This window comes from Gopherus flavomarginatus, chromosome 13 (assembly GCF_025201925.1).
Source record: "Gopherus flavomarginatus isolate rGopFla2 chromosome 13, rGopFla2.mat.asm, whole genome shotgun sequence".
In the NCBI taxonomy this organism is placed as follows: domain Eukaryota; kingdom Metazoa; phylum Chordata; order Testudines; family Testudinidae; genus Gopherus; species Gopherus flavomarginatus.
The window spans coordinates 23,522,578-23,539,987 of NC_066629.1; the positions used below are offsets into that span (position 1 = coordinate 23,522,578).

General features: G+C 40.7%; 1 protein-coding gene across 8 annotated transcripts in view; it reads left to right on the top strand.

The window, feature by feature from the left end:
- Positions 1-17,410, top strand: part of SIK2 (salt inducible kinase 2) — a 106,715-nt gene that overhangs the window by 15,910 nt on the left and 73,395 nt on the right. For 4 of the 8 annotated variants that reach the window (XM_050922011.1, XM_050922009.1, XM_050922010.1 and 1 more), the window contains 2 exons: positions 886-1,002; positions 9,093-9,156. In XM_050922011.1, coding sequence (XP_050777968.1) covers positions 886-1,002; positions 9,093-9,156 — 181 coding nt within the window. Of the gene's footprint in view, positions 1-464; positions 591-885; positions 1,003-9,092; positions 9,157-10,479; positions 10,551-17,410 lie in introns of those variants that run through there. The other 4 variants (XM_050922012.1, XM_050922014.1, XM_050922013.1 and 1 more) reach the window with 2 other exon arrangements.

The following is a 17,410-nucleotide window of genomic DNA, read 5'->3' on the forward strand; positions in this document are numbered from 1 at the left end:
GTAACTCAGTTCTCCAGTATTGACTGGGAATGAGGTCAGTAGGACCTCAAACTAGCTTCTAAATAACATGGACTCTGTTTGCTCTGTGTAACTGACATGACTTTCCCTGCAGAGATTTTACACTTTCTCAGCCGGTTAATCACAGACATCCTTATATCTAGAACATTAAGCACAGTGAAATAAAAATCCTTAACAATCTGAATTGCATTAGCTAAGTATGTTTTGATTGCATGTGCTGAGTCAAGAACTTGAGTTCAAAACTTGATTTAAAATTTGTGGGTGAAATCCTGGCTGCCTGGAACAACTTATGCACATGCTTAATTCCATGCACATAAGTATTTGCAGGATCGGGCTCTGGGGTAGCAAAGCAAGCTGTATTTGAAGGTTTTACTAGTGTATTTTGCAAATGAAAAAATACTGACTAGTTTTAGTTTGAGAATTTATCATTGCATTGTCCCAAATAGTGACATGGTGCTGCTGCAAGAAGTCTCAGTCAAGCTGTTTCATCCCTCAATATTGCTTCGGGTTCCTAGTCATCAGGCTGCAGTTTCTCCATTTATTACTTCAGTCCACTTGCTCACATGCACAAAGTAAGCGGCACTTGAGGTCTCTTCTCCTCTGTCTAAGCTCTTGCTGGTACTGCCTGCACCCATTGACAATGCTAAGGAGATTTTGGTCAGTAGCTGAGTTCCTAGATCAACAGCATGATATCTTATGTGCCTTATAAAAAAATAAGTGAATTATCAAATTCTAAGATATAGCAAGTATATTTTTGAAATAAAAAAATGACCCAGAGTCATAGAAATTTGGTGTCCTGTTAACAAGCAAGGGCAGACAAGACTAGAAAATTGATTTAAAGAAAAAAATTTTGTTCCTTGGCTACAGGTGGCAATAAAAATAATTGACAAATCTCAGCTGGATGCAGTGAACCTGGAAAAGATCTATCGAGAAGTGCAGATCATGAAAATGCTTGACCACCCGCACATAATAAAACTCTACCAGGTACAGTTACAATCCTCTTGCTTCTCCCCTCCCCCTATGTTTTTTTGTGTCAAATGTTTATGGATGTCTAGTCCTCTACATCAGTGACATTTTATGGGCTGCTGGTTCATAGTATACATTCAGCTTTTATGTGGTTGAGTTGTTTTGGGTGTGTTTTTAATCTTTGTGCGTGCACAGCAGCATATTGGCCTAATTCATTCTGTGGTTAGCATTCATGTCTGCCTCTCACACAATAACTCCAGAGGTGCCTGAGATCTAATTTTGTAAAAAACTGGGTGATTTAGTGCTGGTGAGAGGTGCTAGAGATACCTGGAGACTGAACCTCCTATTTATGTACAGAGCAAGTACAGTATGAGCAGCCGCTGTGCAAGGTTCCTTCACATTACTTTGCCTATGTGCCTAAACTGAGAGTGGGAGTGGCCATTGGTTTTTCTTGTTTTTTCTGCTGAGACAACCCACTGCCATAACATTTGGCACCCTTGTTGGTAATCTTATAAAGACTTGTCCCCTGGGATCTGGACTGAACCCACCAGTCTCCTTTCAGGGAAGTTACCAACCTGCCAATAAGTAGTAACTTTCAGTTCAAGCCAACCACCTGCAAGTGGAAGATTCTTAAACCCAATCTTTTGAACTGCCCAGTTCCCCTAAAAATCCAGGTCCCAGTTCATTGTTGTATAGTCATTTATATCAGGGCAAAATACTGCCTTTCCTGTCTGTGTGTGTGTAAGCAAGTACACAAGGTGCAGGGCAAATGCTGGTTTGGATCTTTATTTTTCCTAAGTCACGAAGAAATCTGTATACACACAGTAGGCCTTGATGCTGCAGATCCACCTATAGAAGTTGTCTGTAAACCCTCTTTGTGTAATTATGAACAGATTTGTATCTGCTGACTAGTTGCAGTGGATGTATGGGGTTTGCAATACAGCTGGGTAAATTCATAGTTCAAGGTGAAACTGCCCTTTCCTTGTCTTATTGTGTCTTGATAATTCAACAGATTTTGGCACAAAAAGGTGAGGTAGAAGGAGTTCAGTTTCAGACGTTTCTTGGTTTGTTCTTCATTGCACACACTTCTTTCTTGAAGTCTGAAGTGTAGAGATGTTGTTGAGTCTTTTCCAGTGTCATGACGGTGTTGTGTATCAGGTCTGCTGCATACTGAGGCTTGCATCAAAACCCAATATATTGTGTAAAGAATTTCAAGGCATTCAACAGTTAGTCCTTCTGATTTAATCAGGCATGCCACACACACTTCCCACTGATGCTGAATCAAATCTGTATGAAATGACTAGGGACTTATAATGTCAGCTTGTCTTATTGACATTCAGATGTTCTCTGCTCTGAGTAGGGGCAGTACTGGAACTATTAACAAGGGAAGTTAACTCAAAAGTGGAGGCCAAGGCAGAAGTAGAGTAGTCGAGAAATTCTACACAACCCATCCGCTCCACAGCAACCCAAAAGCTAGAGGAAGCTCTGGAATGGGAGGGAGAACAGCAAGAGAATGGGTCCTCAATCTTTTCAGATACCTATCAGCTAGAAGCTGAATTTGGAATCTGGATCTCCCAAATAGGGTCTAGGGATAACACATTGTGGTAGGAATCTCAGCACCCTCTTCTTCCCTCATGTGATGTTTGGAGGGGTTGGCTTCTCACCTGGCATTGCCTCTGAATAGTGTGTACAGTTGAGGGGGGCATCTTTCTTACAGGTCGTCATTTAGTATATTTGGTCCTCTGGCTCTCAAGAATATAATATTTCTATACTTACATGTGTGTGCATGGGTGAAAGTTCAACGGGTGGGTAAGAGGGAGGGGGAATTATGAGGATACATTCAAAAAGAAAAATATGCTACAGAGCATTTTGGTGTGCTATTGTCATGACAGTTCCCCACTTGGAGGCATGATTCCTTCCCTCCCCTGCTCCTCGGGCTTTGTAGTTACACACTGCCCTTCACACAGGTCAGACTGTAAAAGCACAATGTAGTTTTTAGTTTTTGGGCCAGTATCTGGTAACTTCTGGTTTTTTTAAGCCTGGCATTTTCAATACAAATGCTTTGTCTATATACAGAACTAGCATATTGTGTGTGTGTCTGATTACATTATGCCAATGTCTGAGCCTGCAAGTATGGCAGTTTAACAGTTGAACTGAGCTGTTCAGGTACAGTTGGTGCCCTATGGTAGGTTAAATTTCTTCTTTCAGTATTTGTCCATGTCAGTCCCAGTCTAGGGACCCACCTGGACCTTGTGCATGAGAGCAGAATGTTTCGCTAATGGTGGTCATTGGGCCACAGGCGTCCTGTGCCTGCCGTAGTGCGTGCCCTCAGCCTGAAAGAGCAGAGTGGCTGCAACTCTCAGTTGCTCTTACTGTCCATGGCAGCAAGATAAAACAAGTGGCGCCCACCCCCTTCCTTTTAGTAGAATTTTCTCTTGTAAATTAATTACTTTAAATTTCCTCCTTTTAAAATGTTTCTATATTAACAACACACACCACACTGCCCTCCCCCCCCATTTAAATTTAATTTTAAATTTAAATTTTTTCTTCTGTATTTTTACCCAGTATCCAGACCTAAACTGGCAGATTGAAAACCCTCAGGCTTCAAACTGTGGCAGTCCTGTGACACTTATTCCACTCATAGATGGCCACAGCTGCTGTGTTTGTCGTCTTGGGGAGAGCCATGTGTTAGAATGCTGCTCTGTAAGACATTCCTTTTCCGTCTCAACAACTAAGTCCAGAGACTCTCAGACTCAAACAATCAATGAGAAGGACTTCAGAGCCCGAAGAGCGAGGTTTGATGTCCAAGACTGATTTGGTCTCTAAGTTTCAGTTAGCCAATGCCCCTGCGAGATGTCAGGCAACATCCAAGTTCGCTACTGGCAAAAATCCACAGCACATCAGGCAAGGATTAGGAACCAGCGAAGACTGTCTTGGTGCGAACTTCCCACCCTGGCACCGAGAACCAGTACTGCGTTCTTACCAAGGCAAGCGAGATCTGAACACCTGGATAGACACTGCTGCCTGTACTGGTCCCCTTTGTCCCACAAAGAGAGACTCAAACCCTCTCTCTCCTCTCAGCACAGAGTGCTAAAGCTTGTTCATTCGGTAGGGGCAAGTGATGCTCAGCACTGATAACACTACACTTGGCACTGATCCGCATCTCCAGACTCACAGTACCAAAGTCGGCGCAAAGATCAGCATTGCCTCTGGGAGAAATTTCTGGCTCGTTTCCACACCTTGTCAAACTTTTCAGCCTCACTTTTAAAATGAGGCCACCGGAACTGGATGCAGTATTCCAGTATCTGTCTCATCAGTGCCGTATACCGAGGTAAAATCACCTCACTACTCTTCTATTTATACACCTAAGGTTCACATTAGCCCTTTTTTGCCATATTGTCATACTAGGAGCTCAGGTTGGGTTATTTGTCCACTACAATGCCTAAATATTTTTAGGAGTCTCTTCTCTCTTGGATGCAGTCCCCTACTCTGTAGGTACGATGTTCCTTCATCCTAGGTCTAAGACGGTGTTTCTCTGCTCAAGTTAGGGAGGATGATGACCTGTTTGCCTCTACACCTCAGCCCCCAACCTCAAGCTCTTTAAATACCAAAGACAGTCCAGACAGAGGACACTCACCTCCCTCTGGCAACAATCTTCTGTGTACTCACCCAGCAAGAAGCCAAGATTATCTCAGAAGACACCATCATTTTTCTTAGTAATTGGTCAGTCTACATCAGCTACACCAAATTTGATAGAGCAGTGTTATAGTCACTTTATTTAGTGGCTGCCAGGACTTCTCAATCCCACCTTCTAGGTGAGACAGTGCTTATCCGTTACCTAGAGTGGGATCATATGGACACAGATTTGAAGACGACAGGACAGTTACCTTATACGACCTGTAGTTCCCTGACACATTAGACCCCTTTGGTACTTACCGCACCAAGACCATCTACCTCTGGCTTGCATGGTACCGGATGGTCCCGCTGCCTCAAAGACCCTAAGCAGGTGGTTTCAGACAAATGCACAAAAGGGAAACCTACAATCTCTGCCTCGGTACGCCAGAGCCGCTGAAACATGCGGCAGCGGTGCTGAGCAGCTTGGCAGCACTACAATCTATGGCGTCACCTCCTGCCTCCACAGTGCACAACTCTCGGCACTGACATCCACGATAAAGGCATCAATACCACTGACAGCACCCTGCTCAGAACTCATACTCTCCATACTGCAGCAGTTTCTCCAGCATAAAGACCTTTCAGTCTTGTCAACACCGCAGTCTCCACTCCTTGGTACCAACATTATTTCAGCATGCTTGGTACCATGCCAACTTGCTACCCGAACCAGATCAGCTCTTCCTTTATCCAGTGACAAGGATGATGATGAGGAAGGGAAAATCTACTCTTCCCATTGCTCTTTGCCTATATAGACGGCCACCAGACTGGGTCCACAAGAATAATATCAGTACCACCCAAGAACTGAAAGACAAGGATGGTACAGACACTCCTGGATGCTGCCACCAGTGTCATTCCCACCACAGTGGCCCTACTGGGACCCAGGGGCAGCCTACTGCCAACACTACCCTAAGTCTCCCAGTCCACACAGGGAGAGGTCAAGGCATTCTCCATCGCCTTCAGTACCTTGACCAGCTGAATCCCTGGAAGAGGCAATCTAGAAACTGGAGGAGACTTTGGATCAAGAAATCACTGCATCTGCCAGTTTTTCATTCTTCTCTCTGGATGAAACTATTATGCCCCCACCACCTATGATGGGGATGACTTGAAACAGTTCCAAGAACTGTTTAAGAGGATTGCAGCCTCGCTGGGTATACCGCTGGAAGAAGTTGCAAAGTCCCAGCATCAGTTGTTGAACATCCTCCAAACTTCAACCTCTTCCAAGATTACTCCCTCAATAAATGAGGCTCTCATGGACCCAGCCGAGACTATATGGCAAACCCCAGCAACAATTCTGCTCACTTGCAAAAGAGCAGATTTAAAAAAAAATATGTCCCTTCCAAGAAAATGGAATTTTTATTTTCACACCCAGTGCCAAACTCTCTGGTGGTAGAGTCCGTGAATGAACGGGGCAGACAACACCACTCCAGATCCGCTCCATATAACAAGGACTAAAAGAGATTGGATCTTTTTGGTCGTAAAACTTACTCCTCAGTGACCTTACAGTTCAGACCTGCAAACTTTGAAACATATTAATGGCCAAATACAATCACTCCAACTATTAGAAAATGTCTGAAATTATTGAACCTATACCAGGTTCTATAGTCTTTCTATAGCTTTTAGCTCTAGCTTCTTCTAAGTTTTTCACCTCCCACTCAAGGCTTGAGGAACCTGGATGATCGAACTCTAGACCTGAAAGACTTCTTAAAAAATCTGTTTTACCTTTCACTATTTATAGTGTATTCTTTTGCATTTCACTTAAATTGGATGGTAAAAATAGATTAGTCAGTTTCATGTTTGTTTCTAGTATCTTTCATTTTCTGTTATTCTTACAAACATGATGCCATGGCATTTTGGGTTACTGGCATTTCAGGGTAAGATTTTGATCTGAGTCTACATCCTTATATGTTACAGAATCTACCTTTTGGGCCTAACTTCCCTGTCAGCAATCTTTTTAGTAAAATTAGGCCAATTTATTTCATGAATGGTGCCTCAACTGATTTCTTCTTTGAAATATCATGCAAGAAATATGTTTAACTCAAATTGCAGGCACCAAAAAATAAAACAAAAGAAAAAACCTCTTGGCATTCAAACTGAGGGCCTGATCCCGCAGCCCTGTGAAGGCAATGGGATTGCTCACATTAAGGATCTATCCTTTGATGACAGAATTATTCCACTGAATAAAAACAAAGGGCTTGATTTAGCAAAGTCTTGTTTAGCTTTAATTTCATTTTATGGGAAATAGTCTGGCACGTCCTTTAAAATCAACTTGTGATTCATAGAATAGAGGCAAATGTTAGAGGATAAAATTAGTAGCTTGCATAAGTAAGATTCGCCACAATCTCCTAAATGAATGACAAAAAAGAAAACCGAGGGAGAAGGAGGAGTGGAAAGCAGTTAAATTAGGGACTGGAGGGAAGCAAGGACAGTTCCAGACAAAGGTATTGCAACTTTAAATTGTATGTTTGCCTCCTAGATATTATTGTCATTGGCACATTAGAAATATATTTGATAGATAGGTAAGTAGATAAAAGTAACATTAGCATGTCAAAAACATCAAGTCTTTCTAATCTATCTACATATAATGTGCCCATTATGGTAGTATGCCCACAATATGAGTCTCAGAACTCCCTATTTGAGGGGACTGGGAATAATGAGGACCAAATTCATGGCTTTCTAGTGTAGAAAATATAGTATTGACGTGTCCTGCCTCCTCCAGGTGTTGGGTTAAAAACCAACCAACCTTTCCATATAATTGTGTTTTTCAAAAAAGGAAATTGCAGGCAAAATGCACTCTGGACCTTTATAGAATTAAATAAGGACCCAGATATGGTTGGACTTTCTGAAGATCAGCCATTATGTTCTATTTGTAGAGCTATATCAAATCTATTGGGTAATTCATGTGGGTTTTATAATTTTCTGTTGAAGATGTGAGATACGAAGTGAGAGAGGTAATATCTTTTACTGGACCAATTTCTGTTGGTAAAAAGAGCGACAAGCTTTTGAGCTGCACAGAGCATGTCTTCAGCTGTTTGTTCTTTAGCTCTGTGTAGATTGAGAGTTTCTTTCATCAACAGATGTTGGTTCATTAAAAGATTTTACTTCATCCACCTTGTCTCTTGAATATCCTGGGATCAACGTGGCTACAACATGTTAAAATATATTTTAAAACCTAAGAAGAAAAACATTTCTCCAAAAATAATTTACTAGAAACTGTTGCAAAAGTTTCCATATTGTGAATAAATAAAAAGCTGGAAAATCTTGATTAAAGGAGGCTGTGCCCACAACTTACTCAGGTTGGTCTGTCTTTACAAATTACAGTGCTCAGGTTTGTTAAAATAGTTGAGGTCCAAAATGTGACTGACACTCAAATTGTTATAACCTGCTGGAGAAAAAAATCCTAAATGACTATTTTTATTTTAAAATACAGTTTTTCAATCTGTTTTTGGTCCTGCTACTTTTGTAATGAGCTACTGAGGGAGCATTTAAAAGATAAAGCTAGGGTGATGCATAGGAAGAAAAACTGCAATGGAATCAAGGAAGTTTTCCTTTTAGAGGTAGATTTCTTGGCAAGTTTGTGTCCTGAATTCTTAGGTGAAATCCCCTTGTTTGGGACAGCGCAGAAATTTTTGTCAAATTTAGAGATGCATATTTTTGTCCAGTATTTCCAAATTGAGAACAGGCTACTCTTGTGGAAAAGAACGAGGAGTACTTGTGGCACCGTAGAGTCTCTAAGGTGCTACAAGTACTCGTTCTTTTTGCTGATACAGACTAACACGTCTACAACTTATGGAAAAGGTCACTCAAACAGGATCAGGGCTATAGATGTCCGAGGAAAGAAGTTTTAAGTTGTTTGTAAAATTTCCAGAAAGGTGAAACTGGAGATGTGATGTTTCTATTTCTGTACTGCACGCAGTTGCATTATGGTATCCATGGAATCTCGTGATTTATCGAATTAGCCAGTCTTTCCCAAACGTGCAATCCATTGTTTTTTCCACCATGACGACTGAGGGCAGCAAGGGCTCCAGGCTTCTTTCCTGTCCACAGACACTAATAATTTTCCAGCAAGTCAGAAGAGGAGTTAAGCAGAACAGTCACTCAGACATGTTGGCTCAAGTGCAAACCACTTTCAGGCCAAGTCTGTTCATTCAGTTAGCATTTGGAGTTGTCAGCTTCTCATAGCTATTATTTGGGACTAAGAATCAAATCTAAGTTGTCATTTAGGCTCCAATTTTAGCAAAATACTTAAGCATTTGGCTAACCATCAGCACACAGTAGCCCTGTTGAAGTCAGTCATGTGACTAAATTTAAGCATCTTTGTACGTGTTTGCAGGCTTGAGACCTTAAGTGACTTCCTCTGGGGGAGAAGGGCTGGAATAGCTATATTTATGTAGTTTTTACCCTTCTCCAACTAAACTAATGTGCAATTTCTCCAACAGGTGATGGAGACCAAAAGCATGTTGTACCTTGTGACAGAATATGCCAAAAACGGAGAAATTTTCGGTAAGCAAGAGAATATTGTAATGTTAAAATATTAAATGATTTACTTCTGCAGGTTATTTCATCTTACTAGATAAGTTTTTATAAAATAAAAACACACAGCTGACCTGTGGAACTCATTGCCAAGGGATGTTGTGAAGGCCAGAAGACAGCTGGGTTCAAAAAGAATTAAATACGTTCATGGAGGATCAGTCCTTCAATGACTGTTAGCCAAGGTGGTCAGGGATGCGTCCCCATGTTCTGGGTGTCTCAACTGCCAGAAGCTGGGACTGGACAACTGGGGATGGATCACTTGATAACTGGTCTGTTCTATTCATGCCCTTTGAAGCATCGGGCACTGTCCACTTTTGGAAGACAGGATATTGGGCTAGATGGACCATTGGTCTGACCCAGTATGGCCGTTCTTATGTAAATTGAAGCCTCGGGGACGTTTATTCTGTAGGGCACACTTTGTCATTTCTCTGCCAAGGGAAAGCTGTGACACTAGTTGAAACTATTTTCCTCATTTTATTAATTGAAATCCAAAAATGTTTCTTAAAAATGTAATGCTTAATGTAAGGTTTAACAGAATGTAACAAAATTCTGTTCAGGAAATGTGGTGTCCTTCCAGCAGAGTTGATTGTATATTAAAAAGCAATGTAGATTCATAGATTCCAAGGTTGGAGGGACTGTTGTGATCATCTAATCTGACCTCCTGTATAACACAAAATAATTCCTAGAGCCACTCTTTTTTTTAGAAAAACATCCGATCTTGATTTAAAAAATTACAGTGATGAAGAATCCACCATGGCCCTTGGTAAATTGTTCCTGTGGTTAATGACCCTCACTGTTAAACATTTATGCCCTATTTCTAGTCTGAATTTGTTTAATTTCAGCTTTGAGCCATTGGATCTTGTTCTACCTTTCTTTGCTAGATTGAAGAGACTGTTACTAAATAATTGTTCCCCAGTTGGGTATTTCTAGACTGTAACCAAGGCACCCCTTAACTTTCTTTTTGTTAAGTTAAATAGCTTGAGCTCCTGGAGTCTGTTACTATAAGGCATGTTTTCTAATCCTTTAATCATTTTTGTTACTCTTCTCTGAACCTGCTCCAGTTTGTCAGCATCCTTTTTGAACTGTGGGCACCAGAACTGGACACAATATTTCAGAAACAGTTGAACCAGTGCCGAATACATAGTTATAATAACTTCTCTACTCCTACTTGAGAGTCTCCTGATTGCGTTAGCCCTTAGCATGGGCCAGAATCTGATCTCATTTACAATGGTGCAACTCAGTTGAAGACGAAGTTATCCGATTTACACCAGTGTAATGGAGATCAGGACCTGGGTTTACGCTTACTACATAACATGCTAAATGTTCTTCTGTCAGAATGAGTAATGGCCCAAACCGTATTTCAGGTAAGTTAAAGTACTCTTGTTTCTAGCCTTTTTCAGTCATCAGACTTACTTTTTTAACGTGGCTCCTATGGGGAGTGTTTATTGATAGCTGCTTGGAGTCACTGTACAACAAATTCTGGTAAGTTTAGCTAACATGAACCTGACCTTGTTTCAGTTTTGTCTTTGAGCACTGAAATTTAAGTGGGGACAAGATTTTCATAATAAATTCAAATGAAATTTGGCATTTTGCTTGTTGTGATATTTTAAAAAGAGTTGTTTTGCTTCCGTTGGTCTCTGAAGACTGTAACCATGAGGAAAGGCTGAATAAAGAAGTCACCTCGATGCATCTGAGTCCCAGGTTGTATAGTCTCCAAATGATGACATCTTAGCAGAAGGAATGTGCAGACTTTCCTTTCCTTTTTGATCATTTTAAAACTAGTAGTTAGTGAAAAACGTTGGCCCAGAAATTATTTTTGTGTGCACTACAGTTCCAGAAGCAGAGGGCAGGGTAATTTTTAGATTCTGGGACTTAGTAGTTCTGGCTATATAGAAGGGAAGAAAGGGTAAACAAAGTAGTGGTGTCCTCTCTCCATCAGATTTGCAAGCATAATAGATAACGAGCCTGGGCTTTATGGAACAAGAGTCAAAGGTTTGCTCTCTGAAGTTACCTGAGAAAAGAAGCATTCCTCCCAAAAGAAATGACCTTGTACTGCCCTCTTTATCATGAGGGAATAGTTGATATTTCACAAGATATCTCTGGGGCATCTGCTATCATTTTCCCCATTACCAATTATTGCTGCCTTTATATAGCTAGGAAGAAGACTTTGGATAGAGATTGGCCTTATGCTTTCATCCTGTAGTTTCTATTTTTCTGTTATTTTTCCAGTCTGAGGGTTTTGCTATTGAAAGAATCATATGCTGAGAGGCTCTGTCATGACATGTGGTTATGTAGAAGGCAGTGTTTCCTCTGGCCCCACAGGCTCTTTGCTGTTCTGGCCTTGCCAGTTTTCACTGTTGGGATCAGAAAACAGTTCTGTCATATCAGAATCTTTCAATGAACAGAATTCGCTTTGCAGCAAATAAAACTGAGTGAGAACTGTGAAGTAGAATTTTGGAGTATGGAGCCTCCTGAACAGTTCTCACACAGGTATTTGGTATCTCACACATGTGTCTGGCCTTTGCATGGCAGGACATTCCAGAAAGGTGTTCTTTCCACAATGGTAGTAATAAAGAATCTCCATCATTTCATTAGGATAACAAGATGTGAAGGAAGCTTTTTCTCATCTTCTGAACATTTGGAAATATTTCAAAGGGAGATGAATTCAATGTCTAACACAGATCTCTAGTTGTCTATGAACATGACCAAAGGGAGAGGATCGGGAGCTTCATTTTTAAGTTATTATAGGATTGTGAAAAAGAAAGGGTTTCCTAAAGACACTCACATTTCTGGATATATTTGCTGTGGTTCTGAATGTCCTCATATGGGGTGAAAAAAAAATCAGGAATCATAGGGTGGTCTCTTTAGCAGTTTGAGAGCTCAAACAATTAACAGGCAGTCAGCAGATTCCAGGCTAGTAATTAAATTACTGAGGGTTTTTGTTTCCATATCTTTGCTTGTTGATGTACTCTCTATTTGCAAGCCAAGTATGTGCTTGTGGTTTTTTCCTAAAAATGTTGATTCTCTCATTTTCAGTGGTGGCATTTTAGGTGGCTGGCACTGGAAACTGAAGATGGGCCACCTTCAATCCATAGAACTTCTGGACATTTGGCTGCTAACAGCACAAGAATATTGAATAAGTGGCTGCACATAGCACATGATGGTCTTAGCCCCAAAACCTGATATCCGTAGCCTAGAAGAGAATAAAGGTTTACATTCAATATTCCTGTATAGTGGTGGTTGGCCTGTTGTCTCACAGATGCAGTGGGGATGACTTAAGACTTGTCTACACTTTAAATGCTCCAGCGGCAGTGCTGTGGTGCTTCAGTGTAGATACTACTATACTATACTATACTATACCCAAGTGTTATGTATACCTGGGGTTAGATTGACTTAACTGTTTGTGGATTTTGCACACCTCTGAATGACGTAGCTGGGTTGACCTAACGTTTCAGTGTAGACCAGGCCTCGGGCTTGTTAAATTCTTTCTAATTGATGAAGATTTGGGCTGTCCTAAAATGCCAGATACCTGACAATAGAGTAAGCAGAGCCCTCATCACATATTGGGTCTTTAGGGCCTTTCTGGCAGTCTTGGGTGGTAATGTAACACAGCTGTGCCTGGTTCTGGCCTTTTAGAGGTCTTCAGAGTAGTCACTCCAAATAGGCTACTCTGGGATATCAATGTTTCAGTGTAAAGAGGGTTTAGGTTTGCCAGTCTGCAGGTATTAGAAAGAGCAGGGGCTATTCCTGTGCAAACAAGATGATGCTGTCACTCAGCTTGTCTGTTTCCAGTCACCTTTAAATATATCTATTGAAATAGTGCTCCCAGAGGTCTTAAAAGGTTTAGCACAGTTAGAATTTAACCTTGCAGATTTTGGCATCCTTTTCTTTTGGGCTTCTGTATATTTCCCAACAGTTTAGGGTATATTTGAATATAGACTTAGTTACATTAGCAACTAGCAACTTTGTAGAGGCAAGAGTTAATGGGTTCAGAAAGGGAATAGGGTGAGAATGAGACCTTTTCTATTTGGCTGTGCTTCCACAATAGCAGGATGGTGTATGGTCTTGGTTGTGACGGGATATGATCAGCATTTAGAGTGCTGATCTGTTGGAATGGGAGAAGATACCTGAATGGAGAGGTCAGCCTGCTGGAAAAGACAGAACTACTATTTTTTGTTTGTGATTTGGAAAAGTGGCTTTTCTTAAGCAGTGATTGTTGTTGAAATATAACCATGTTGTATATATCAGTCTGTGCACTTTGTCTTCCTCTAATTGGTGTGAGATTGAGTTAGTGCCTAATGAACAGGATGGGGGAGATTTAGGATGGCAAAGCATAAAGTGAATGTTTAAAGCAGGATTTCTGAGTACATGGGAATGGAATTAGATGCACCTTAGATAAGGATTTCTAAATCTTCCTATAAAACTTTTTTTTTTTTTTTTTCAAATATTGTTTGGCAATCTGGGATGATGTGCCAGTATGTTCTAGGGGCTGGAGTTCACATCCTTTTTAGGGTACAGCTGAAAATGTTCTGTGAGCTCCACCACAGTCCCTACTAGATATTGGTTCATATCACAAAACCAGTATATGTTTGGCATGGCTAATGGGCCCTGCCATAGAAAGGGCCTTGTCTGGAATAGCAAGAGGCAGGGAGGGCTGCAGGTCAGGATGTAAGTATGTTGGTAGAGCTGTGTGGAAGGCTCAGAGCTGAAATAATGAAGATGATGAATGGGGCACCAGGCCAAGACTGACGTTTACCAGCAAAGCATAGAACTTGGAACAGCACGATGTGCTGCAGGTTCTGTGTAAGAAGACAATATTACTATTAGTCTGTTTTTAACTAAACATTTAATTTGTCCTCTGTTAGAATTGTGGAGTAGGATTTTATATTTTCCCTGCTTTTTATTTATCATGAAAATTACAGATTAATAAACATCTCTTCCCTTCTGGCAGAGGTCATGAGTTAAGGTCCCCAAACTGCATTGTGTAATGGATTCTATTGTTTTACTGGTTCTGGTTATACATCCTGCTGGATGACCATGCACTATTACACCACCCAGGAAATTCAGGTCTCATGCTTAACCCTAGTAGATTGTATTCAGCGGTACTTAGTATCATTCAGCACCAATATGATAGGACAGTGATCAGCAACCTTTCAGAAGTGGTGTGCCAAATCTCCATGTATTCACTCTAATGTAAGGTTTCACATGCCAGTAATACATTTTAACATTTTTAGAAGGTCTTTCTGTAAGTATAATATATAACTAAACTATTGTTGTATGTAAAGTAAATAAGGTTTTTAAAATGTTTAAGAAGCTTCATTTAAAATTAAATTAAAAGGTAGAGTCCCCCGGCCTGGTGGCCAGGACCCGGGCAGTGTGAGTGCCACTGAAAATCAGCTTGTGTGCCACCTTCAGCACTCATGCCATAGGTTGCCTATGCCTGTGATAGGGGATTCTATGCTTGTGTCGATTGGCTTTAGTTCCCAGTTCTTACCACTACCCTAACCTGCTTACTAGAAAAGCCTGTTAGTGTGATTATTAGCCATCTGAGGCCAGGTCTACACTCAAAAGTTAAGTTGACGCAGCTGTGTCATTCGGGGTGTGAAAGATCCATACCCCTGAGCGATGAGTTAAGTTAACCTAACCCCTGTGTACACAGCACTAGGTTGATGGGAGAATTATTCCATTGACCTAGCTAATGCCTCTTGGGAAGGTGGATTAATTATACCAACTGGAGGAACCCTCCAGTCACTGTAGTGAGTGTGCCACTGCAGTGTTTCAAGTGTAGACAAGCTCTGCAACTTTTCATCACTTGCACCTGTGCAAACTGGATGTAAAATGGTACCATTCTGACCTGGTAGCATTTTACACCTACTTTGCACTGGAGCAAATGACAACACAAGCTGCAAGGCAATGAAGAATGAGGCTCAATATTTCTGAAGCTTCAGAAGGAAGAGATCAGGAGGGCAGAGAAGGAGTTTGCTGAATCTTGGAATCTGTAGCCACTGGGTTTATTGAGCAATTTGTCAGATTGTCACTCTTCAGTATGTTTCAGAAACTTTAAAACATTTGCCTTAAAGCTTTTTGTTCAGTCCTCAGGTTGCAAGATGGGGAAAAAAGGGAGACCTCAGAGTCCTGAAGCTAACTCCTTATTGCAATGCTGCAATTGCATAAATGATTCCCAGGCTCCTTTATTCTGTGCTGTCATAGCATGTAGTCACTGTGTTTGTGGGCACCACAGAAAACCTTAGAATGGATGGTAGGTAATCTGTGCCTGCTACATTAGGGTTCTCATCCAGACTGTGGCTCTGAGTATTACTACACTATATATTAAATAATTGTCAGAGCTCTGAAAGAGTGGCAGATACATGAGATCTTACCAGCCAGTTATCTTTGGGTCATTATGTCCTCAGTGACCTCGCTGTGTACACAAGTCCCCTGTGAGACTTGTTCTGTACAGATTTGAGATCTCAGCCTTCAGCAAGTAGGCTGTTGCATCAATGCTACCTGCCTCTGTGAAGAAGGCAGAGGTAACGTTCACTCCAGTAGCAACAGACTGACTCTATTTCCATAATAAATTAATTATAGCAGTCCCTCTGTTGTTGTTTTTATAAAACTCGGTTTTTACTACAAAATGAGGTTACAGAGAGGAAACATTCAGAACATAACATCAATTAGATCTTTAAATGCATCACTTCTAAGCTATATTCGCACATTACACTTATTTATAGTACAGTGTGTTACCTCTCAAAGAATGGCAGAAAGCTGCCTTCTCTTGACTCCCATGTGTGCAGTGAGTCACTCTGGCAGGAATGTGTTGGTCTAGCCCAGAGACTGGTTAGTTGTTCCTAAATGTTGAGAGTCAGGAAAGGGGAATCTGACATAGTATTGATTGTGCCGTTTCCTTAAGTTTATAAAGAATGTTATCCCATTTACAAACACTGTTGATCAACACAGGCCTATTTGCTATAGCATTCTTTAACCTCAGAAATGTTTCTGGGAATATCCAGTAAAGGAGGAGAGATTCTGCTCCTCTAACATTCTAAACAATCCCTGTGCCCCTTCCCCCCCAAATCTTACACAGCACCACAGAGCTGTTGTGCAGTTGAGATGTGATCATTCCTGCTACACAAACTGGCTACCTACACTTTGTGATTTCATAAGGAATTTTTATTCAAAATTAGCTATATTTGATTAATCTATAAAACAGATAGTGGTGCTAGTGACAGACTTGCTGTTAGCATGCATATACAGAATTTTGGAACAAGTAATTCATGTCATCCGTGTTAAGGGCCTGATTCATCTCCGCTGACATCAATGAGACACTCACTGTACATTGACTTAATTGGGGGTTGAATGATGCCTTAAATGCTGTTTGTTTCAATAAGCTTGGACTCTCTACAGAGCTAGATTGTGTTTTGCTAATGGAAATCTTCTGCAATTATCATTCCTGTAATCTTCCTGTAATCTTGGCTATGCAGAAAGAAAGTTCATAGAACTGCGTGCATTGGGAGTGAAATTATTCTACTCCTTACTCCTCATAGAAATTACAGTAAGTGCTGTGTGTGTCTGACAGTTAGCTGGTCTAAAAAACAGGTCTCTTGGTGGTGTAAGAAGAATTCAGCATTTTTTTTTATTATTATTGTATAAAGTTTGATCATTTTCTCAAGTTAAAATCTTTATTTATCACAAGTTTACAATTTTATCTTTATAAACAGACCATTCTTGGTAACAGATTTAAAAAAAGAATATCATCTTAATATTCCCAAATGTTAGTTTAGATAGGCAGAAGATCATTTTATATTTATGTATGCCTCTTTCTCTGTTTTTTTGAAGTGTCAATAACTATGGTATTTAAGCAACTAATTCATCTTGTCCTAGAGTATTTTTGTAAGTGCATCTGACTAGAGAGAGCTCGGAAGGTCTCTGCTGTTAGAATGACCTCTTATTTATGTTCGTAGTGAGTGTATTGGAGCTGTTTATCTACTTCATCCTAGGGGAATAAAACACACATTGACTGAATTTTTTTTGTTGTAAATATATTCCAGGTAGTTAACTGAGTAACATGCTTAAAAAAACCTTGACACTGCCTGGAGCCTGCTGAGCAGGCAGCCCCTTTACTCTGCCCCCAGGTGACATTGTGAGGGCCAAGAAGGCTGTGTGTGAAAAACCCCAGCCATCTCTAAATCCTCGCCTACCATGCTTCCTGAATCCTGCTTTTAGA